Source organism: Lampris incognitus, chromosome 18 (assembly GCF_029633865.1).
Source record: "Lampris incognitus isolate fLamInc1 chromosome 18, fLamInc1.hap2, whole genome shotgun sequence".
NCBI lineage: Eukaryota > Metazoa > Chordata > Actinopteri > Lampriformes > Lampridae > Lampris > Lampris incognitus.
Window position 1 is genome coordinate 14,686,548 of NC_079228.1, and position 22,584 is coordinate 14,709,131.

Below are 22,584 nucleotides of genomic sequence, written 5' to 3' on the forward strand. Positions count from 1 at the left end.
CTTTTCTCATTTAACTGCCACCATAGTAACGGATCCTGGCTTAGGGTGATGCATGGCTCACTGAGGTAGCTCTCGATTTCATTGTGCTGCAAATAAACATCACTGGTGCTGTAATCCTCTCCAAATAGAGTGCAGAGAGCTGATGCTGCCCCAGACTGAAAGTCTCCATGTTCAATGTCGCCGTGTTTGGCAGCATCTAGGCTGTCTGGAATCGTGTCACAAAGCTGTTTTAAGTTTCTCCTTTACTCTGTCGAAGCTCTGGCACAAGAAACTTCAGATGTTTATGCCTTGGTTGTAATGCTGAGGCGACCACAGATAGGGCTACTTACCTCAGCATTTTGCGGGTCACCTGCGAATATGTGCCATTTCAGAGATTGTGCCACAGTTGTTTTGAAATTAGACACTCTCTGAGACTCGCCACTCTGTATTTGGGTGTCTGGTGATGAGATTATTTGTGATTGGCTACACCATTGAAATACACGTCTCATTGCACATTGCAGTTGTGGCGCATGTCAAAGACTGGAGCACTGAAGTCAAATCTTCCAACAGTTTGCCAATGCTCATCTGTCAGCTCAAGCATCCATGCATCTGACAGTTTTGTGACATTACGATCTGAGCGAGTGGCTGACAACAGTCTACCTCTGTTCGAGGAGATGTTCAAACATGTCACAGACCGAATTCTAGCGCATACGACAACACTGAATCAGTTTGTACTTGGGTAGGTTTTGTTGTTTTCTTGAGCAATGTTGTGGCTACTGTGCTCTAGTGAAAATGTGCAACCAATTTGCTGCTTGCAGCTATCACACGGCTCACACTAGCAACTCTGAAGCCCTCATTAATTGCAAGCTGAAGGGTGTGGGCGGAGCAAGGCATTGATTCCCATAGACCTTGATTCGCCAGAACCATATTTATTAGTAGCATTGTCATGAACACATGCTAACACTCAGATGTCAACAGCCACTTTTCTGTTGCACCCTTTAGGTAGTTGGCTATGTTTACAGCTGTCTGTTTCATCGAAACTGGGTGTTTCTAATAACACTGTGAATTTTCTATTCATTACATTACATGGGAATCAGTAGTTGGCCAAGGCCAAAAGTCAGTAGTGACAGCAACCCTTTCTGACTTCGATAGGATGTCTTTAAGTAAAGAAGCACTCCTTTCATATAGAGCATCTATTCTTGCAGTGATTTTCTTGCAAGAACGCACGTCATATTGGGGCTCAAGGTAATTCATTAATTCTATAAATCTTTGCCCCTCAACAAAACTTAAAGGCAACAAATTTGTGGCTAACATTTCAGCTAATAGCTGTGCTGTTTCAACTCTGCTAGCATCGCATGTACGTCTGATTGTAGTAAAAGACGTTATTCGTGTCTGGCTAGCGTCTTCGTTTTCACTTGACATTTTGTGTTTAAATGTGAGGTGATGGTGCATTGTGCTAGTAGTAGTTATAGGGGAGACAGTGGCTTCGAGGTAGAGCACGTTGCCTGGTAATTGGAGGGTTGGCGGTTCGATCCTTGACTCCCCCTTGTGAAATGCTGAGGTGTCCTTTAACAAGACACTTAACCCCTAACCACTCTCGATGAGCTGGCTGGTACCTTGCATGGCTGACACCGCTGTTGGTGTGTGAATGTGAGTGCATAGGTGAATGTGAGGCGTTCGTTGATTATAAAGCACCGTGAGTGGCTGTTGCAGCTAGAAAAGCGCTATATAAATGTAATCCATTCTTATTTATGTGATAGTTTTGCGCTGCATAACTTGCACTGCACTGTTTTGTTCAATTTTGTCAGTGTTTCCACACCTCACTGTGTTTTCGAAGCCATTGTTAGCTAGTTATATACAGTTAAGGTCAAAACTGTTAGCCCCCAAGGAACTATGGAACATTTCCCTAAAATTCTGCCCAATGTTTGCATCATTCATAAAACTTTACATAGTAAAACATTCATCAATGTTAAGGCCCCTATTTGGTACATTTTAGAATGTAAAATAAATCTTCAGGTTTGCTTTATACCAAATGTAGTGAAAATTGAGGTGATCAAAATTATTAGCCCCCATGTGATTTTTTTTTTTTTGCTTTCAAAACACACCTGAGTAATCAATCAGCTTTCAAACCACACCTGAGCAATCAGTCAGCATTGAACTTTACTTAAGGGACTCCAATGAACAGGGCTAGTGGCACTTGAACACTTGATTGAGAGGCACTACTGTTAAATTCGTGGTAAGAATTAATTTCATCATGCCAAAAAGTAAAGAAATCAGTCTGGAACTCAGAAAGAAGATAGTGGATGCTCATCTTAAGGGGGGAAGGCTATACTGCCATTTCCAAGCATCCTAGAACAGCTGTGCGTTGCATCATTGCAAAGCACAAGGAGACAAATTCTGTTAGAAACAAACTTGGGTGTGGTCGAAAGTGCAAGATTTCAAAAACTTTGAAGAGGAAAATAGTCAAGAGATGTCAGCAACAATCCCCAGATCTCTGCCAAGATGGTTGTTTCTGAACTGGCCTCTTCTGGACTTGATGTTTCAAGGAAGACTGTTGTGAGGGCTCTTCGTCGTGGTGGGCTTCGAGGTCATTGTCCAAGAAAAACTCCATTGCTCACACAGTGGCACATCAAAGCCAGACTGAAGTTTGCCCGTGAACATTTGAAACATGGGCATGAGTTTTGGAAGGCTGTCCTTTGGTCTGATGAGACTAAACTTGAGCTGCTTGGGTACATGGATGTTGCTTTTGTTTGGCAAAGGAAGGGAGAGGCCTTCAACCCTAAAAACACAGTTGCCACAGTTAAACATGGTAGTGGGAGCATAATGCTGTGGGGCTGTTTTGCTGGTTCAGGCACAGGGAAACTTGTTCGGGTGCATGGGATCATGAAGAAAGAAGATTATGTTGACATTTTGAAGGATAATGTAAAGAAATCTGCTGCCAGCCTAGCTTTAGGTCACTGCTGGGTCTTCCAGCAAGACAATGACTCAAAGCATACATCAAAGTTGGTCCAAAACTTTTTGAAGGACACCAAAATCAAGATCCTGGAGTGGCTCTCTCAGAGCCCAGATCTCAATCCTATTGTGAATCTGTGGCGGGAGCTCAAGGTTAATGTCCATGCTTGAAAACCATGCAATTTGGATGAGCTGGAACAATTTGCCATGGAAGAATGGGCTAAGATCACTCGAGAGACTTGTGCCAACCTAGTTAGGAACTAACTAAATAAGAGGTTGTTGTCAGTTGTGAGTCAGAAAGGTTACACTATTGACTATTAATTGTCAGAGGGCTAATAATTTTGGCCTTGTTTTTGTTTTTTCTTGTTTCAATTCAGCACATCAGTAAAATATCAAGCTTAGTGGAGATTTTGTCTTTGTTCTTTTGGAAGCAATTAAACGATAAACACTTTTGGTTATGGTCATTTCCATGGAAAACTTAAGGGTTTTGTTTGATTTCATAAAGGGGGCTAATAATTTTGACCTTAACTGTAGCTAGTGCCACAGCTTTTGCTTAGAAGAGGCTGCTGCGCCACAGTCTCTGAAATGATTATCATCTGTTTAGTCTCAGCGGACCTTAAGTTCCCGCCCCCAATGCCACTGTAATCAATCACAAAATGTTAAATGAAGATATTTTTCTTTTTATGAAGATAAGGCTCAATTTCTGGAAGGATTTATGTTGTGTTTTCTGGTACTGGACTTCGATTGGTGTAAAATGTATTTCATGAAGTTGCAAGATTTAAAAAAAAAATTTATATACTGATGAGCCAAAACATTATGTCCACCTCCTTAATATGATGTTGGTCCTCCGTGTGCCGCCAAAACAGCACCAACCTGTCGAGGCATGGACTCTACAAGATCCCTCAAGGTGTCCTGTGGTATCTGGCACCAAAACATAAGCAGCAGATCCTTCAAGCCCTGTAAGATGCGAGATGGAGCCGCTGTGGATCGGACTTGTCGGTCCAACGCATCCCACAGATGCTCATTCGGATTGGGATCTGGACAATTTGGAGGCAAGAGCAACTCCTTGAACCACTTCTTCATGTTCCTCAAACCATTCCCGAACAATGTGTGCAGTGTGGCAGGGCACATTATCTTGCTCAAAGAGGCCACTGCCATCAGGGAATACCATTGCCATGAAGGGATGTACCTGGTCTGCAACGATGTTTAGGTGGGTGGCACATGTCAAATTGATGTCCACATGAACGGCTGGACTCAGGGTTTCCTAGCAGAACATTGCCCAGAGCGGCACACTCCCTCCACCGGCTTGTCATCTACCCACAGTGCATCCTGGTGCCATCACTTCCCCAGGTAAATGGCGCACATGTACACGGCCATTCATGTGATCTAAAAGAAAACGGGACTCATCGGACCAGGTGACCTTCCACTACTCCAGCATCGAGTACCAGTGCTCGCTTGCCCATTGTAGGCACTTTCGACAGTGGACAGGGGTCATCATGGGCACTCTGGCCAGTCTGCAGCTACACAGCCCCATATGCAGCAGGCTGCGATGCACTGTGTGTTGTGACACATTCCTCCCATATCCATAATTTCTTATTTTTTTGTGGCTTGTGCCACGATAGCCTTTGCTCCCCTCACACAGTGATGAACCTTGGGCATCCAGCACCCTGTCGCCGGTGTGTGGTTTGTCCCTCCTCTGACCACTGTCTGTAGGTACTCACCACTGTACCCCACAACCGTTGCTGTTTCAGAGATGCTCTGACTCAAGTCATCTGGCCATAACATTTTGATCCTGGTCAAAGTTGCTCAGTTACCCCTGCCCATTTCTCCTGCAACCAACATGTTGACTATGAGAACTGATTGTTCTCTTACCATTTAATCTACCCAGACCTTGACATATACCCTTGTTCGGAGTTGATCAATGTTATTTGGTTCACCTGTGAGTGGGCATAATGTTCTGGCTCATCAGTGTATTAGATAAACGTTGATTCATGGATTTGTTGTGTTATGATCGATCGTTGCTGTCACTTACGAATACTTGACACTTGAGTACTCGTACCCATCACTAGTTACAAAATGATGAATTTTTGTGAATCAGTTATTCACAGGCATTCCTAATGGGACTGATTTAATAACTAGTTGATGGACGACTATGATGGTATTTGTCAGAAATACAAATGGCTTAATTTTTTCAGAAAAAAACACTGTTTCTTCACTTCCTTAAATGAAGTTGCTTATTCATTAATCTGTATTTCTGAAATTTAACATTTAAAGTTATTGTTAAAGTTACTACCCAGGCCAAATGGCTTCAACAAATAAAGATTCTGTAATATCATTTTGGTATTAACATTTACCTTTTTGGTTATGTGGCTTGATATTATTTGGCTGTTATTGTGTTTAAAACTCCTATCGCCGCCCTGAGTATGTATTATTTATTTATTTATTGATTGAAGAATTATTCCATTAAGAGGGATCTCAGTTTTTCTGAGTCTGTATCTGAAGAAGTGTAGGCTCCATATTTTCCAATTCTCAGGAGTTGTGCTTTTTAAGGCCGTTCCAAGGAAATTTCTAGTCAAATGTAAATATGCATGAGTGATTGTCCAGCCTATTGGCTTGAAGCCCCTGGAATTCAATTCCATCAATTCTGTGAAGAAATCATAAATATTTCATTTGTGCTGTTATGTAACGAGCATAAAAAATTAGGACAATTTGGTTGCATTTCAGTTTTGAAATATAATTACAAGTTTGTTTTCCCGAAGTTATAAATTGGGAAGAGTTACACAAGGAGATGGCACAAGCCAGGAATCTCCTAACATTTTAGGAAAAAGCCTCCCTATTACAAAAGTGCTTACATTTTGGTTCCCACATTATCAGTCTTCAGCCTGTCTGAGCTTTTCCTGCATTTATTCTTATTTTTGCCTTGTCTGGTTTCATGTCTTTGTAAAGCACTTTGTAACATTGTTTTAGAAAAAGGCTATATAAATAAAAGATTGTTATTATTTAGTTTTGCTACAGGTTTGTGTTGCCTTGTGTGAATATCTATGTATTTATTGAACAAGTGATCACATTCAAGAAGTGACTACAGTGTATTAGAACCTGCAGTTAAGATTAGAAATACTTTAAAGACTGATCTACTATCGCGCGTGCGTGTTTTTTTCCTTAGCTAGCAGCTAAGAAATGTTTCTAGCAGTATATGTTGTGTAGCTTCATATTGAGTAGCCATCTGAGCTGAATTGTGTGTTGTCACTCTTATTGGTTTGTAATACATCTGCCTAAATATCTGAAAACTTTTACTGCAGGTTTATGGGGATGAGGCTGAGCTGTTATTACACTCCTGGCTTGCACCATCATTGTGGCTTCTGTTGTTAGTAGTAATGGGAAACTGTGTGGTGTAGCTAGGAGAGGTGGAAAGGTGGATGGTCAATCAGGCATCGCCTGATTTCCCCATCAGGAATTATCTTCACATTGAGCTGTGTTTTTATAGAAGTGATTGAACCTTCTTTGATTCTTCTCTAATTCACATTTTATGTTGTTAAACGTGCAAGCAAATATCACAGGTCCACATGGATCCAACAGTGAATTAAGAAACATTGACCTCTTACACAGTACATCTGAGGCAAATTCTCAAAGGCATAAGGCCTTAAACTGCTATCACACTGTCAGAGTTGGTGTTCACATCCAGAATTTACATTGTTATTATAGTCATGCAAAGGCTGAGTATAGTGTTGTTAGAACAGGCGTCCAGTGAGTCGGCTCCTCGTTATCTATGCAACACCTGGTCCATCAAAAATTTATTCAGAAGGCCAAAGCAAACACATTTGGTAGAGAACACTACTAAGGCAGGCTGCCAGGTGTTAATATCACAAAGCAGACTCGCTAAAGAGAACCGGATAACTTGGCTAAGTAAAACCCAGTATTCCCCAAACCCGGAACATGGACTGAAGTACAAGCACTGTTCCAGGTATAACTCAGTGCTGTTATCTGACTCCGTTACCCCGCTTTGTGATACAGGCCCCTGGATTTTACCGACCTAGAGAAACCCTAATAATTACCTCGAACTTATTTGTCCTCTTTCTTCTCTCCCTCTCGTCTTGCCATCTTTCTAGTGGCAGCGGCAGCAGCTTCGGCAAGTGGTGCCAACGGCGGCCTTGGTGGTGGAGCCAACGGTCCGTTTCGTGCCATGACATCCCAGCAGCCTCAGCAGCAGGGTGGCCCAGGTGGTGCGCTGGGTGGCAGTTCTTTCTATGGCTCTTCCTCCCTCAGTTCTTCCTCCCAAAGTTCCTCCCTTTTCTCACAGGGGTCTGCCCAGCCCGGCCCAGGCTCGGCCTCTTTGGGCTTCAGCCAGCCTGCCTCCTCCTCCCTCGGAGCTACACTGGGAGCCACACTGGGTGGTTTTGGCACTGCAGGTATGAGAGTCGTATGTTTATGTTGTGTGCATGTGCGGCTGCTGCTAATGTTGGAACAAATAATTAATTTCAAACTGGTGTCAGAGCAATTAAGTGTCGGATTATTGAAGTGGTCAGCCAAGTACCTGTTATGTTCTCTTTATTGTGGTATTTCTAATTATCATTTGATAAATAATTAATAAAGCACTGCTAAGTAATTGCGGAAAAAAACACCTTTGATCTGTAGCTGTATTGACTGACTGTTTTGACAATGATTTGTCTTGTAGCTCTCCAGATAGTATTATCAGATCTGTGTGTTTGTCTCCCTCTAGTGGCTAACTCCAGTGGTGGCAGTGGGTCCAGACGGGACTCGCTGACAGGCAGTAGTGACTTGTACAAACGTACGCCCTCCAGCCTCACCCCAATTGGCCATGGAGGCTTCTACAATGGAACCCTGGGCTTTAGCTCTTCCCCCGGCCCCGTTGGCATGCCCCTCCCCAATCAGGGCCCCTCCCACTCTCTAACACCCCCACCCTCCCTATCCAATCACAGCTCCTCGTCCAACCTCAACCTCGGTATGTATGTGTGTGAACACTGATCAACCTAATGTACTAAAATCTTGGCTGCTCAAGTGATGTTACACAAAGAAAGCTGTGGTTCATAACTGGTGACAACTGAAATGCTTCCTTTTCAAGCATAGTTGGGTTGGAAAAGTTTCAGATTCAGTGCTTTCACTTGTGCATCTATACTGCCTTGCAAGGGATTGCATTAATCAATTCCTGCCCCTAAACCAACTGAGGTTGTTCAACACTAGTTGAGTTCTTAAATCATCTGATTGGCATCCTCGCTAAGAGCCAGATCCTCACCCGCCATTGCTCAAGCAAATGCGCTTGTCATTGACGTGCACAATAACCCAACCAAGGTCCATTTTCTCAACAAGACAACGGTTTGGTTAAGCTCTTAAATTGTGTGATAGCGTTTTTTCTTTTCATATTCCATTTTATTTCAAATGTCAATGATTAGTGTCGAATTTTCTGACCATAGCCCGCACCTAACATGCGCCTTCGTCAAATTTTTTTTTATGGCCGCAGCCAGGATTTCAGTTTCTTCCATCTTCTCCAAAAATGCTGAGAAATCTTTTTTGTTTTTCACTTTTTCTTTTTTTTCTTTTTTTTTCTTTTTTCTGCTTTTTTTCCACTTCAAGCAAAAACTTTTCCAACACCTGATGATTCTGTCTGTACATGTAATATATCTTTGGGTCTATTCTTGCAAGTCCTGTTTGGTATGTGTAACATTAGTTATCATTCCGTCAAATGCCACTCACCTCTCTTCCACCCTCATTCCTCCACAGGAGGCCTGACCAATGGCAGCGGGCGTTTCATCTCTGCGGCGCCTGGTGCAGAAGCCAAGTACCGCAGTGCTGCCAGCTCGGGCTCCTCCCTCTTTTCTCCCAGCAGCCAACTGTTCCCGTCGTCACGGCTACGCTATGGCATGTCAGATGTGATGCCATCGGGTCGCAGCCGCCTACTGGAGGACTTCAGGAACAACCGCTACCCCAACCTGCAGCTGAGGGACATCGCTGGCCACATCATGGAGTTTAGCCAGGACCAGCACGGCAGCAGGTATACACACACACACATATATGACAAACACCCCAACAAAGAAGGATGTTGGTACACACAACACCTTGACAATTACCCTTTGCCCACTTTGACCCTGAAACCCCAACCACTTTGTGATACAATGCCTCACAGAGATAGCATTAGTTTATCTTGCCTGTCTCTTAGACTTGCTTGGTTCGCTCTTGTCCATCTCACTCACATACCCGTATTGATAACAAGATGTTCGGTGTGAATGATATTTCACCATCCCTGTCCATGCCGTTGATGTTGTCCAGACTCATGTTTCAATGGGCAGGCATCTTACAAGCTGCTGTGGTTCAGGCCACAGTGCACTGCTTCAGTCTGGACTGATCTAGCACTGCCTTATAGACCTCAGTTTTCTTCTGGAAGGTGCTATTAATATCCAGCCTGCACATTCCAGACCCGCCACCCACACACATACTCACAAACTCCCTTCAACATCACTCACCCTTTTTTTTAAATCTTTTTCCGGCTTCTATCACTTCTTGGTTGGCAGCTTGGACCTCTCTCCACCTCATCACTTACCTCCCCTTTTCTCCTGTCTTCACTCTCTTTTGAGTTCAATCTCCTGGTCTCAGATGGTTCCTTCCTCTAGAGCGCTCCCCATCATAGGTTAACTATGTGGGAATAGTTCTCTCTCATGTGGGCAAGCCTGTTCATTTGTCCATGCTCTTGGGTTTATTCAGATGTGAGGCTGGTCTTCTCTCTGCTCTATGGGTTTACGTGTTCACTGTACACCGAGTGTAATCTGGGTCAGCTTGCTGTTTGTATATTGTCTACAGCTGTACTCTTCTTAGTTCTCAGAGCTTTAAAGGCATATGTTTTCCCTTGAAATATTCAATAAAGAAGAAAAAAATAAGGCTATCGTAGCAGTTATCTTTTGAGCTCCTCTGCAATAGCAAAATCACAAGTGTCCTACCCCCTCTCCTCCTGCTATCCAGGTTTATCCAGTTGAAGTTGGAGCGGGCCAGCTCCGCAGAGCGCCAGCTAGTCTTTAGTGAGATCCTCCAGGCAGCGTACCAGCTCATGGTGGATGTCTTTGGAAACTATGTCATCCAGAAGTTCTTTGAAGTGAGTCTTTGTTTATGGGCAGTCATCTTTACCAGTGTGTGAGGCTGGAGAATCAATTTTTTCACTAGAAGGACATGATATACAGCCTGTCTTAGGTGATATTTCCCTGGAATTGTATGTGTGTGCCTTTTTTTTTTTTTTGCCAGTTGGCATCATTTGATTAAGGGAAACGTTAGATTTGTGGTGTGTTTGACATGTTTGTGCAGTATGTTAGGCAGATTAGAGGACTTAAAAGCTAATTGTGTGGGGGTATGTATCTAGTTTGGCAGCCTTGACCAGAAGCTGGCTTTAGCAGAGAGGATCCGAGGCCATGTGCTGTCCCTGGCTCTCCAGATGTACGGCTGCAGAGTCATTCAAAAGGCCCTGGAGTTCATCCCCTCGGACCAGCAGGTCATTGTAAGTACGCTGTCCTCTAACTGGGCTCTGTGCTGGGTGTGTCTGATATGGCGGATGAGGAAAGGGAGCTTACTGCACATGGTAAAAGTGTTACTGCAACTCATTGTTCTCCACCGTCCCTCAGACATATTTGTACGGAAGCTATTCTGCAGTAGATTTTGTGTGCGTGTGTGTACTAGTATTGGACACACATATCCTGGCGTTTGTCAACAAATTTAAAGCTTCGCCACTGTGATGTATGGGAGAGGCCATTGTGATGAGAACTCGGGTTACTGTAGGTTTTATTATTTCAAATTGGTGCTGAATGTGGTAAAGCAGCATGTTCCTTAGTGTTTCATCTACATTATGATTTCAGGAGACTGCTTCGAATAGCAGTTGGTCCCCAGCAGCCAGTCAACTGTGAATGACACTAATGATGCCACAGTTTATATGGTAATTTGGAACTACAGGCGTTTAAATGAATTTAAACAAAAGTCTCCAGGAAAGGATTTTTTTCAAACACAGTGGTTTTAGAAAAGTTAACTGTGTGTGTGAGTGAAAGAGAGGACGATGTCTGTCTGTCCTTAAAAGACTCCAGCAAGACTCATCCTGGTCAGTTTAAAGGCAGAGTTGTTATTCTTGCTTCTGTAGTCACTTTGAAAAATAAAGCTGGAGAATGCTTTCGGGCACTATTTGACTTTTTATGCAGTTTCATCTCCACACTTGGTTTTATTCTCTCTCACTTGTGCCGTCTGTCTGTGTCCATCTCCATCTCTCTTGCTGTCTCTCTCTCTCTCTACCACCCTTCCTCCCTTCCGCAGAGTGAGATGGTGCGTGAGCTGGATGGACACGTATTGAAGTGTGTTAAGGATCAGAATGGGAACCATGTGGTGCAGAAGTGTATCGAGTGTGTCCAGCCGCACGCCTTGCACTTCATCATAGACGCCTTCAAGGGACAGGTGGGTCCCCTTGGCTCACACACAAATACAAAACAATTCCAAACTCAAATCACTGGAACTTGACAGGTCTTGGCAAACAGCCATACACTCATTTACTTGTGCGTGCACATACACACACACGTACTCTGTCACTGGCTTGTGGCAGGGAGTAAATAATCACTGCAGAAGCACAGGCTTACACACAGTCTCTGTGGGGACCTCTATCTTTGTCACTTTCTAGGAAAAGGGTAAGTTGCCGTGGTAACAAAAACCTCAGCCCAGTGGCAGCAACCACCATCTTATAACCACCGTCTAAATGTCAGATTAGCATAAAGTGTAAAGATGGACTCTCGGGTGCGCATGCATCGCTAACAAAGTGAAAATGAGTGGTATCTGTTTTGAAGTGCGCCATGGGTCCCATGACAGTAAAACTGTTGGTTCTGTCGGTGAAAATGTTTTGCTTCACAAATTTGCAGGCAGCATTACTGGCTTTCCAACCAGAGGCTCAGATTTGTTTATGTAGCTGAAAGCATGTCAAGAATTTGACTTCCACCTTCCCTGCAGGGGTGTGTTGGGTGTGTGAAAGTATGAAATAGATTAGGCTAAGACGGTAGTGTTATGGATACAGAAAGACTTGTTCACTCTACACCTGAGAGATCGGTGTGTATTGGTGTTTGGTTTAATAGCTGACATTTGTATACAAACTGCTTTATGTTGACCGTGATGCCTTGCATTAACATGGGTGTCCTCAGTGGGAGTCGAGCCCCTCACTTTTGGCAGCTATCTGTGCAATACTTGACCCGTTATAACTCAGGACAACATGGTGTGTAACTGTGCGTGTACTGCAGGTGTTTGCCCTCTCCACCCACCCCTACGGCTGCCGAGTCATCCAGCGCATTCTAGAACATTGCCTTCCGGAACAGACCCTGCCTATTCTAGAGGAGCTCCACCAACACACTGAGCAGCTGGTGCAGGTAGCACGCACGCACATACACTCTCACAGTAGCTGGTTTCTTTGCCAGCTGTTGTGTCAATGAGTAAAAAGTGAAACCTTCACTTTGCTCATGAGTCTTTCTCACAGAATTTTTTTTTTCTATAATTATGTGCCATCAAAGGCAGCAATTATTGTCCCCAGGTGTCCAGACTCATGTGGTCGTGTTTTTTCTGCTTTCTTAGGACCAGTACGGCAACTATGTCATCCAGCATGTTCTGGAGCATGGCCGAGCGGAAGATAAGAGCAAGATCGTGGCAGAGATTAGAGGCAACGTACTGGGACTGAGCCAGCACAAGTTTGCCAGGTAAAGATTTGTCTGACACCCGCACACAAGCCTGACATTGACGACTTGCAGCTCAGTTTCCTAATGTGACTGTTAAAGTTTTTTTTTTATTTCTTGCTCCACTTGATCATTAAAAGCCTTCGAGTGATTTTTTTTCCCCCCATCTCACTCAACCCTGCTGCCTCTTTTCTTTCCCTCCCTTCAGCAATGTGGTGGAGAAGTGTGTAACCCATGCATCGCGGGCAGAGCGTGCGGTGCTGATAGACGAGGTGTGCAGTCTGACGGAGGGCCCCCACAGTGCCTTATACACTATGATGAAGGACCAGTACGCCAACTATGTGGTGCAGAAGATGATCGACGTGGCTGAGCCCACACAGCGCAAGATCGTCATGCACAAGGTGTGTGTGTGTGTGTGTGTGTGTGGGGGGGGGGGTTTGTTGTGCAGTTTGTTTGGTGTATGCATGCGTCCGTATAATTTCCATCTGGGTAGGAATATTTAATAACTTGTTTTTTTTCTCCTCCCCCCAACAACACACACACAGATCCGGCCTCACATTTCCACCCTGAGGAAGTACACCTACGGTAAACACATCCTGGCCAAGTTGGAGAAGTACTACATGAAGAACGGTGTCGACCTGGGGCCCCTCTGCGGCCCCCCCAATGGCATCATGTAAACATAAGACCACCAACCCCACCCTAACCTGACATCATGTCTACTAATCCATATTAACCTATCTACTGCCCTCTGTCTTACCCTCATCATGCTATCATGGCAACCATCCCCCACCCTAATGCCTCTGAGCACCATGCACCTCTTTCCCCCTGAATCTTTCCCCATCAAGGGCACCCAGCACCTCTTGTTCCTATTACCCCACCCCCACATCTCTGGAGGAACCTGTTAGTACAGGCAGCCTTACAGTATATCCATTTTTTTCCCACCCCCCCTTCCTGCCTGAGCCCAGGCCTGCTGAGCTGGGGGAGGGGGGGGAGAGAGAGAGAGAAAAGTGAGTTGAGGCTTAGACCGCTCTCACCACTCCAATCTCTTTTTGCTTTTGTTTGTTTTGTTGTTGGGGTTTTTTTGTTTGTTTGTTTTGTTTTTTGGCTTTTTTTCCGTCGCATCAGATAAACTAGAAGTCATTTCACTTTTTGCTACTGCTGCATACAAACACATACATGCGTTCACATACACACACACAATCCCAGCACCCCAACCACCTTGCCACCCCAATTTTTTACCACTATAAGATGGAACAAGTATTTAATTTGTCTGACATAATGGAATCGTAGACATACACATGCCATTGGCTAACCAGCAGACAGATCATTTAGCATGGGAGATTCGTTTTCTGGTCTTGCTATAAATATAACGTGTATACTTGGTGTAGACCTTTGCATATATATATATAAATATATATATATAAAACTTTGTAGTTTTTCTGGTTTTTGATGTTGAATCTGTATCTATAATGTATCCTAGTAGTGACCACATACTTCTGACTGTATAATTGTACATTTGTAAACCCTTGTAATGTAAAAGTGCTTTACCACCCTTTTTGGTATGAGAATAAAAGAATTACAAAAAAAAAAACTCACTATGGAAAAAAATCTTAGGAAAAAAACTGTGCATTTCAGTGTATATTCTCACCTCCTTGGTTGTGACATATGAGTTGTTGTATATTGTAAATTGTAATATCAAATTTTTTTTGGTTTTGAAAAGCCCTTTCTATACAGCGTAGTCCTTGTACAAAGACCCGCCACGCTTTATTTTATCTTTATCTTGTCACTGCTTAAATTAAGAGACGTCAATCTCCCAGAGACTCCCAATAGGACAAGTTCTGTTAGACTTAGTGGTGTCTTCTGCTTTACGTTGAAGGTTTTGGGGTTCTTTTTTTTTTTCTTATGTCTTTTTTTATAGGAATGCGATTCCCTTCATGCAAAGGGCGTTATGTGTGTGGGAGGGTGGTCAGGTGGGAGAAATCTCCCACCTTTTGACCACCTCCCAAACTCACCCATGGCTCTTTACGGAGGGATAACAAACCCATGGATTGTACAGAGGAGACTCTTGTGTTTTTTGGCATTTCTCTAGTGCTGTAAGTGCTGTATCATACTGTCCATGTCCTTTTGGGTGAGAGGCAGCCCGCCATGGTGCGGTGTACATTTGGAAGCAGCCTTGTGTATATTTACTACGAGCACACCTGTAACCATATGTGTATAGTTAACAGAACCTGTGTATGCTTATTGCCTGGGCAACTATTTTTTGTAACTCCTGTTGTAGATTGTCTCTAAACAATTGTGTGATCTTTATTTTGAAACAAAACTGAACAAAAAAAACTTTCAAAAATTTACCGTTGTCTCCCTTGTGATGCTTTCCTAGTTTGGATTATTGTCTGTGCTTTGTGTTGCATGTTGATTTGTTACGCCGGTAAGCACCAACCAAATGAAGGAAAAGGAAAGGCCCACTAGCTTGGTGTGACGTCATTTCAAGCGTCTAGGTTATGGGAACTTTTTTTATTTTTGGTCTTTTTCATTCCAACTGGAGGCAAGAGTTGCTCAGTGTGTCCAATCAGCAACGGCTGTGATTGTTCTGGATGAGCAAGAGATACGAATACTGCGGCGGTGGTTGGATTAATTCTTAAATTTGATTAAAAAATGAATACTGATACGAAACCAGTAAGGATGCCGTAAGACGCTCATTGTCATGTGATCAGACCACCAACACAATCACTTTTGACGTACTTCTGATGTTGGGGCGGCAACAGGCACGACCAGGTGTTTACATTGTAGCGAATTCGGGGGACAACGCAACCACAGGAGCTGCCGCGGCCGGGAAGCGAACCGGTATCGCCCGCGCCGCAGGAGACATCGCACACCGCTCGACTAAAGGGTCAGACCCGCCAGCGATATTATGAACCCTACATAGGCCTCGCCAAAATCCCGTTTTTGGCTTTGTCACGTGTGCGCCACCGTAGCAACGCGAAAATATGTTGTTATGGGGTTAGCGCTCATCAAGGAAACGCTGTACACCCACAATTTAACCTGTCTAAGTTATCCACAATCAACATTAACGTTTTTAACTCAATCTTTGCTTGCTCCACGTTTGAGCATAGGATACTGATCAGCTTTCTTAAATGTGAGAAAGTCTATTTATTAGATATATGTTCATTTTCAGACAACTAACGTTACTTACCTCCGTTCTGTTGTTGACAGCCAGCAGTCCAAAATTACAAAAGCAGCCAGCTGTCCAAAATTGCGAAAAATACAAAATCACAAAATTGAAGGTAGCTAACGTTAGCTTTGCTTCGCACCGAGTTGATAGTTGATTGTTTCCTTAGCAACGCAGCGGAAATCCGGCGTCCGCTCGCGAGATTTGGGACAGGGTACGGGATTTTGGCGAGGGCTATGTAGGGTTCATATGCACATTACAATATGGAGGGTGGCCCAAGTCATCCCTGTCCCACCCCGTGGATCCGCCCCTGTTTTAGGGAGCTGGGGGTGGACGCAGCCTTTCAGAGCGATATGGAGAGGGGCCGAAGCATCCTTTGCGCCTCGTTGTAGTCAAAATGCGGTGAAAAGTACGTGTACGTGAACGTTCATGCGCAAGTATATGTGGGCAAGCGTCGTCGTTTTTTATTCACCTGTAGGGCTTTGGGCGAAAGGTGAGGACAAAATGGCGGAAACTCCCGGGCGTCAACCTGCCCGTCACCTGGCCAATCTTTTGTTCTGGAGGCAGCGGGCGGAAAAGGCCGCTGGATATTTTGAAAAACGAGTCGAGACTCTCGAACGGGTGACTACAAGCTGGAAAGCCCGTGGCGTTGCTTAAGTCTAAACGCAGACAAATGGGTGTGAAGTGTACCGGAACTCCACCTGCGGTCACACCTAACAGGCACGGCTTCACCCCCGGCTGATGAATGAATGCCCGGTGGAGTGTGGACTATGCCCCTGCCCCGCCCCGCCCCCGCCCCCCGGTGGTGATTCACTCGGCGTTCGTGGAAAAAGCAACAGAAAGAAACCGCGAGACAAGCCAAGGGGCCGTGGATGTGGATGCCTATACGAGCTGCAGGGGGCATCCTCGCTTCGCCCGTGGTGGAGATCCAGCCCCCCCTCCTCCTTCCCCCTTCATCTCCCCACACATTCCCTCATACACACGCACGCGCACACGCACGCACACACAGCCCTCCTTCTTTACCAGACTCCCTGGCCAAGCGGCGTCGCCATACGGAACATCCTGCTCTCAGCGGAGAGGGGGAGGAGAGAGAGAGACTGTGTGGTAGAGAGACGGGGAGAAAAAAGACACGAGAGAGAGAGAGAGAGAGAGAGAGAGAGAGAGAGAGAGAGAGAGAGGTCTGGCAGACCCATCAGATTTACAGCACGAAAGTCGACTGGCGTACAAGAGACCGAGGGGGGCAAAAAAAATAAAAAAAGACGCCTCCCCAGTCAAACCACCGGTAACCGGAGGAGCAGCGTCCGCGTCCCGCTGTTGCTGAGAAGGGATTAAACACGCCAGGCGGATGGTCGAGGGGACGGCCGGAGCGTGCTGAACTTCCAGGGACTACCGAGCACCGAGAGACGCGCTTCTTTTTCCTTTTTTTTGTGGTTTCCCCTGCGAAGGAGGCGGCGTCACCGGGAGGCATCGGGAAGGCTGTGCTCGTACTCCGGGCATGAAGCTGCCTTGCGTGTTGGCGCTCACGGCGCTGATTTCTCAGGCTGCCACGGTAAGAGCCAACCTCCCCCCCCCCTCACCACCACCACCACCACCCCGGCCTGCTGCGCTCCATTGTTAGGAGGGAGCTCTTCTGCCGCCGTGCTGCCAACCGCAAAGCAGGACGTGTTATACCCGGGCGCTTCATGCCGTGTGTATCTGCGTGTGTGTGTGTGTCTGTGTGTGTGTTGTACTTTCTCTAATGAGGTGGCTCGGAAGCTCGAGTGTCTTGATGGTCAGTGATCGGTAGTAAATCCTGGACTCGACCCACATATCAGCCTCATTGGCTGTCCGTGACTCCTGCTACAGGGGGGCTGGCGGCTCCCGTCCACCCCCGCCCCCCTAGCCTTTGTGTCTCAGGGTCGGTGTTCATTGTGGCACAGGCAGGCCCCATGTCTCCTTCAGTTTGGAGTGTGTGTGTGTGTGTGTTTGTTTGTGTGTCCGTAATTAGCGCGAGATCTCTAATTGAGCTTGACTACGGGGTCTTTGTTCGATGCCCTGTCATGTGGTGTCTGTCTGTCAGCTCGCATCCTGCCGATAATTTGGGTATTGCGGATCTAACGACTTTATTAGCAGGCAGGCTAAAGGAGGGGGGGGTGTTGGATGACCGGCTGGTCGGTTGCTTGAGGCTACTGTGCGCCTCCTCCGACCCGGCCGGTAAATAACTGGCCTCGTCTGGGAGGGAGAGGATGACAGACCCCGGGCATGTCCCGTTTAAACCGGAGGGGTGTGTGTGTGTGTGTGTGTGTGTGTGTCGGAGGGGTGGGGTGGGGAAGTTAACCGCGATGCGGTGCGCGAGGGATGGAATGATGTCATCGGGAATCGCGAGAGGGGGGAGCTGATTAGGAGTGAACCATCCGACCCACACCTCCCGTTATCTACAGCCACGAGCAGCGGGAGGTGTTGTTGAAGCGCTGACAGAAAAAGGGACGAAAAGTGCAAGAGGCAAACGGTTGAAAACAAAATGAATTGCCGAGCAACAACATTACAACAAAAAAACAAATGTCAACTGTTTCCGGAGATGTTCCGCCGGCATTGCCCCACTGCATTGATCACGCAGACGCACTGGTTTTAGCAGACGATTTACACAGACCAGACACACTGCTTATTATTACTGGGTCATCTGGCGGAGATCTATGCCAAAGATCCTTGGCCTCTAACTAAGCTAATCTGTTTTTAACTCCACAGATGGAGGCAGGTGTGACACACACACACACACACACACACACACACACACACACACACACACACACACACAGAGTTAGATCTGCACAGATGGATGCAGGTGTGTTGCATTCTGGCACAGGTAACCATCACACTGAGATCCCTAGACTAACCTCAGACAACCCAGCCCTGGGATGCATGCACAAACACATGCGTCAACAACACTTGCCTCCAGCAACCAACCGAGTCTGTGTGTGTGTGTGTGTATGGATGTGTCTGCATGTCTGTCTGTCTGTCTGTCTGTCTGTCTGTCTGTCTGTCTGTCTGTCTGTCTGTCTGTCTGTTGTGTGTGTGTGTGTGTGTGTATGGATGTGTCTGCATGTCTGTCTGTCTGTTGTGTGTGTGTGTGTGTGTGTGTGTGTGTGTCTAGTCTTGATGAGCCATCCCCAGTTAATTGTCTTTTTTTGGTACTTCCTGTGGTAGGACTCGTGATGTCATATCCTGAGTAGTAGGTTTCGCTGGGAGTCGTAATTTTCCCACAGGCGTCTGCTGTGTCCCATAGAGGGCCCATGTGTGTGTGTGTGTTTGTCTGCGTATGTGCATCTGCATGGACTGTCCGTCCGTCTGTCTGTGTGTGGGCTCAGAAATAGAGTATCTCTACTGCCAACTTGTCCTCGCCGGTTGCCGCTTCTTTTCGTGGGTCTGTGTGCGTGTGGAGAGAAGTGGCGTGTTGTTGAGGATCATGTTGAGCTCGTGGGATGAATCAGTGTTTTGTGCCTCCAATAGCAGACAAAGCCCCCCATAGAGAGAGAGAGAGAGGGAGAGAGAGAGGGAGATAGCGATGGGGAAGTGAGGAAAACAGAGTGAGTGAGGGGGATCGAGAGAGTGTGTGGAATGTGAGAGGCAATTTGACACAGGAAGTGGGTCCTTCTCACTCTCTTGGAGGACAAAGACTTCCCTCATATATACACACGGACACACAAAAGCTCGCACACTCAGGTATAAAACGCGACGGGCAATAGTGGTAATTCAGTGCTGTGTGTGTGTGTGTGTTTAAAGTGAGAGCCGGTGGGGGTGGGGAGGGGGGGTTACCTTCCCTTCGTGTCCAGTGGGGAAGGGAAATGAAAAAGATCTAGAGTTTATTTCCGGAGTTGTGTTCACACGAGGCCAGGCTCTGGAGGTGAGCGTGGTCACGGACAGACCGACAGACAGACTGAGAACATAATGATAGCCTTCAGTAAGAAAAACAACCCCCCATCCCCTCTCCTCCCCTCCCCAACCCCCCTCCCCCCACCCTACTCGTGTGTGTGTGTGTGTGTGTGTGTGTGGGCAGCGCTCACCTAGAGCTGAGGGCAGTTCCTTATCTCGCGTCTCACAGGAAGGGCTTACTTAGTACGCATACGTTTCACCGGAACAACTGTTTTCGGAGGCAAGTTTCTGGCGAATGATTGAGCGAGACTGGGTCGGTAATCGCTCTGCCGAGTCCGATAAGGGGGAGGATGGAGAGATGCCTTTCCAGAAAGCTCACGCTGCTCGGACCTCCTCTCCCCGAGCTCGACTGCCGCTGAGATTTAAAAAAAGAATCATTATGAGATTTATTTGAAAAATTTTCCCCCCCTTGTACAGAAACCTGCTGCGATTGGACCCCCCCCCCTCGGTCCCCCTTGACCCGGGAAGGGGTCCAACTGCGGTTCTGCATCCTTTGAGAACCGCAGTTCTTGCGTCATTTGAACTCGCCGCTGCAGGAGCGTGTCGAGAGTGGCGGTCTGAAGCGGCTGCCGTCAGACGGGGTTCAGAATGCAAGTCACGGCTTCAGACGCCGAGCTGTCAGACCTCCGTCAGGTGGCTCCGCAAGACCAAACCTCTCGTCTCAGAGCGGAGCGGGTTCGAGTCGCTCCCCGCAGCAGAGCCGGTGCTGTTGGCCCGGCTGTTCTTTATCCAGCTGGTGATTTACAGCCCGTTTCCTTCTAGAGGAGGGCGACGTGACCTGTGGCTCCCAAGTACGGACGAGGTCACACACCCATTCACGCTCATGTGTGTGTGTGTGTGTGTGTGTGTGTGTGTGTGAACACGCCGGCTCGTATAACCCTGGTACACACATGAACACGCTCGTTTGAGCAGGCTGGCGTACCAGCGCGGTGCTTACGGATCATCTCGGTGGATGGCGGTTTTGTTTATTCGGTGAGTCAGAGGGAGATGGAAAATGCTGGAAGAGCTTCAGATGGGTCAGAAAAAGACTCGTAACACTGCTTTTATATCTTCTACACTCACACACCACACACACCACACACACACACTCACACACCCACACACACGGGATCCCCCCCTTGCAGTAATTGGGCAACACTGTGAACACGTACTCACATACATATTCTCTGGAGAGATATCAAGGGGATGGTGTGTGTGTGTGTGTGTGTGTGTGTGTGTGTGTGTGTGTGTGTGTGCGCGTGTGTGTGTGTGTGTGAGAGGGGGCTAAATGGATGAAGATAGTGAGGGGAAACGGAAGATTGGAACGGAAAATAAAAAAGACATGTACAATTGCTGTGAGATAAGGAGTGAGAGAGGGGGCACAGAAATATGAAATGGAGCGATAAGGTTGCAAAAAGAGAGAAAGAATGCGAGGGAATGGAGAGAGAGAGAGACAAAGAGAGAGAGAGAGAGAGAGAGAGAGAGATGTGGAAGGGATGGATTGGATGGGGGATAGTGAATCCCAAGGGAGGGTTTGACAGAGTGCTGTCAAGTGAACGAGAGAGTAAGAAGGGGGGGGGTGTGGATGGAGAACTGAGGGAATGAACGGAACAAGAGGAGGAACAGAGGAGGGGTGGGGTGAACAAGGCAGGGGGATGGAGGGAGGAATCTGCGGAAGTAAAGGCAGTGGTGGTTTGAGAGAGCACGATAGACTGAGAGGTAGAGACAGTGGGAGGGTTAGAGGAGGAGAGCAATAAAGGAGGGGAGGAGGAGGAGGGGTGGGGGTGTTGTTGGGACATAGATACAGAGCGCGAGATGGAGCTGGAGAGAAAATGAGGGCTGGATATGATGGAGGGATCACAAGAAGAGGGAGGCCAGAGGGATGGAGGGAGGGAGATGGGATGGAGAAATGGGAGGGGAGGGGAGGCGTGAGCTGCTCATTCCCAGGAGACTGCACTCTACCTGCTCTCCACGGCCGTCGCTATGACAACCAGCATGGCTGCCGCTGTCACAGCTTTATCCCCCCCCCCTCTCTGTCTCTTCTCTCTCCTCGCCTTCATTCGGTTTCTCCTCCGTCATTTTTCTTCTCTCTCATTTTGTCTCGTGCCTCCTCTCATTCACACATTTTGATACGTCGTTCTACATTTTCTGCCCTCCCCGTCCGTGTTCTCCGTTCCTCTCACCATTTCATTTCCCTTTCTCCTCAACCAGCCCACATTTTCTCTCCTCCTCCTCCTCTCTCTCTCCTCCTCTCTCTCTCTCTCTCTCTCTCTCTGTTTTGGTTTTCAGTGCCCTCTCTCCCAGTCTGTGTTCACACTGCCCCGTTCTTTTTTTGCCCTCTTTTGCCCCCTTCTCCCTCCTTTCTCCTCCTCTCCTCTGCCTTTTTTTTTTTGCATTAACATTTATTGAAAAATGAAGGAGAGGCTACTACTTTGCTTCACCTGTTCAGCAGAGTATGACTGCGTGTGTGCATGCTTGTGTGTGTGTGTGCGTGTGCGTGTGTGTGTGTTATATGACAGAACTCTAAATTAGAGAGCAGAAGCAAGCTCCATCTCCAAAACCACAAAGCATTCTGGGACCTCAGTGTGTCGGAGCCTGGCTATAAATATAAACCCCAGAAACAGGGCGCTTCCTTCCCACTAACAAACCTTTTTGGGTGCGTGTGTGCCTGCGCACATAGCATGTGTGTGTGTGTGTGTGTGTGTGTGTGTGTGTGTGTGTGTGTGTGTGTGTGTGTGTGTGTTTGACAGAGTGAGAATCAGAGATGCTTTCCACTGGCATATTAGTGCAGCCGAGACGTATTTGAATGCTATTATCCTTCCTCGCGCCTCGTGTTTGTGTGTGTGTGTGTGTGTGTGTGTGTGTGAAAGAGAGAGAGATGAGGCGGAAGAGAGAGAGAGAGAGAGAGAGAGA

At 46.6% G+C, this 22,584-nt stretch overlaps 2 protein-coding genes across 4 annotated transcripts in view; both read left to right on the plus strand.

The window, feature by feature from the left end:
- The window catches only part of pum1 (pumilio RNA-binding family member 1), a 32,724-nt gene extending 17,766 nt beyond the window's left edge, over window positions 1-14,958 (plus strand). For all 3 annotated transcript variants that reach the window (XM_056297829.1, XM_056297828.1, XM_056297830.1), the window contains 10 exons: window positions 7,038-7,337; window positions 7,649-7,891; window positions 8,668-8,938; window positions 9,901-10,030; window positions 10,292-10,426; window positions 11,227-11,364; window positions 12,192-12,317; window positions 12,520-12,641; window positions 12,826-13,018; window positions 13,163-14,958. In XM_056297829.1, coding sequence (XP_056153804.1) covers window positions 7,038-7,337; window positions 7,649-7,891; window positions 8,668-8,938; window positions 9,901-10,030; window positions 10,292-10,426; window positions 11,227-11,364; window positions 12,192-12,317; window positions 12,520-12,641; window positions 12,826-13,018; window positions 13,163-13,294 — 1,790 coding nt within the window. In that variant the 3' untranslated portion in view covers window positions 13,295-14,958. The remainder of the gene's footprint in view (window positions 1-7,037; window positions 7,338-7,648; window positions 7,892-8,667; window positions 8,939-9,900; window positions 10,031-10,291; window positions 10,427-11,226; window positions 11,365-12,191; window positions 12,318-12,519; window positions 12,642-12,825; window positions 13,019-13,162) is intronic.
- A 1,984-nt stretch (window positions 14,959-16,942) lies between these two features.
- Window positions 16,943-22,584, plus strand: part of sdc3 (syndecan 3) — a 35,212-nt gene continuing 29,570 nt past the window's right edge. The window contains exon 1 of the mRNA XM_056298482.1: window positions 16,943-17,332. Coding sequence (XP_056154457.1) covers window positions 17,279-17,332 — 54 coding nt within the window. The 5' untranslated portion in view covers window positions 16,943-17,278. The remainder of the gene's footprint in view (window positions 17,333-22,584) is intronic.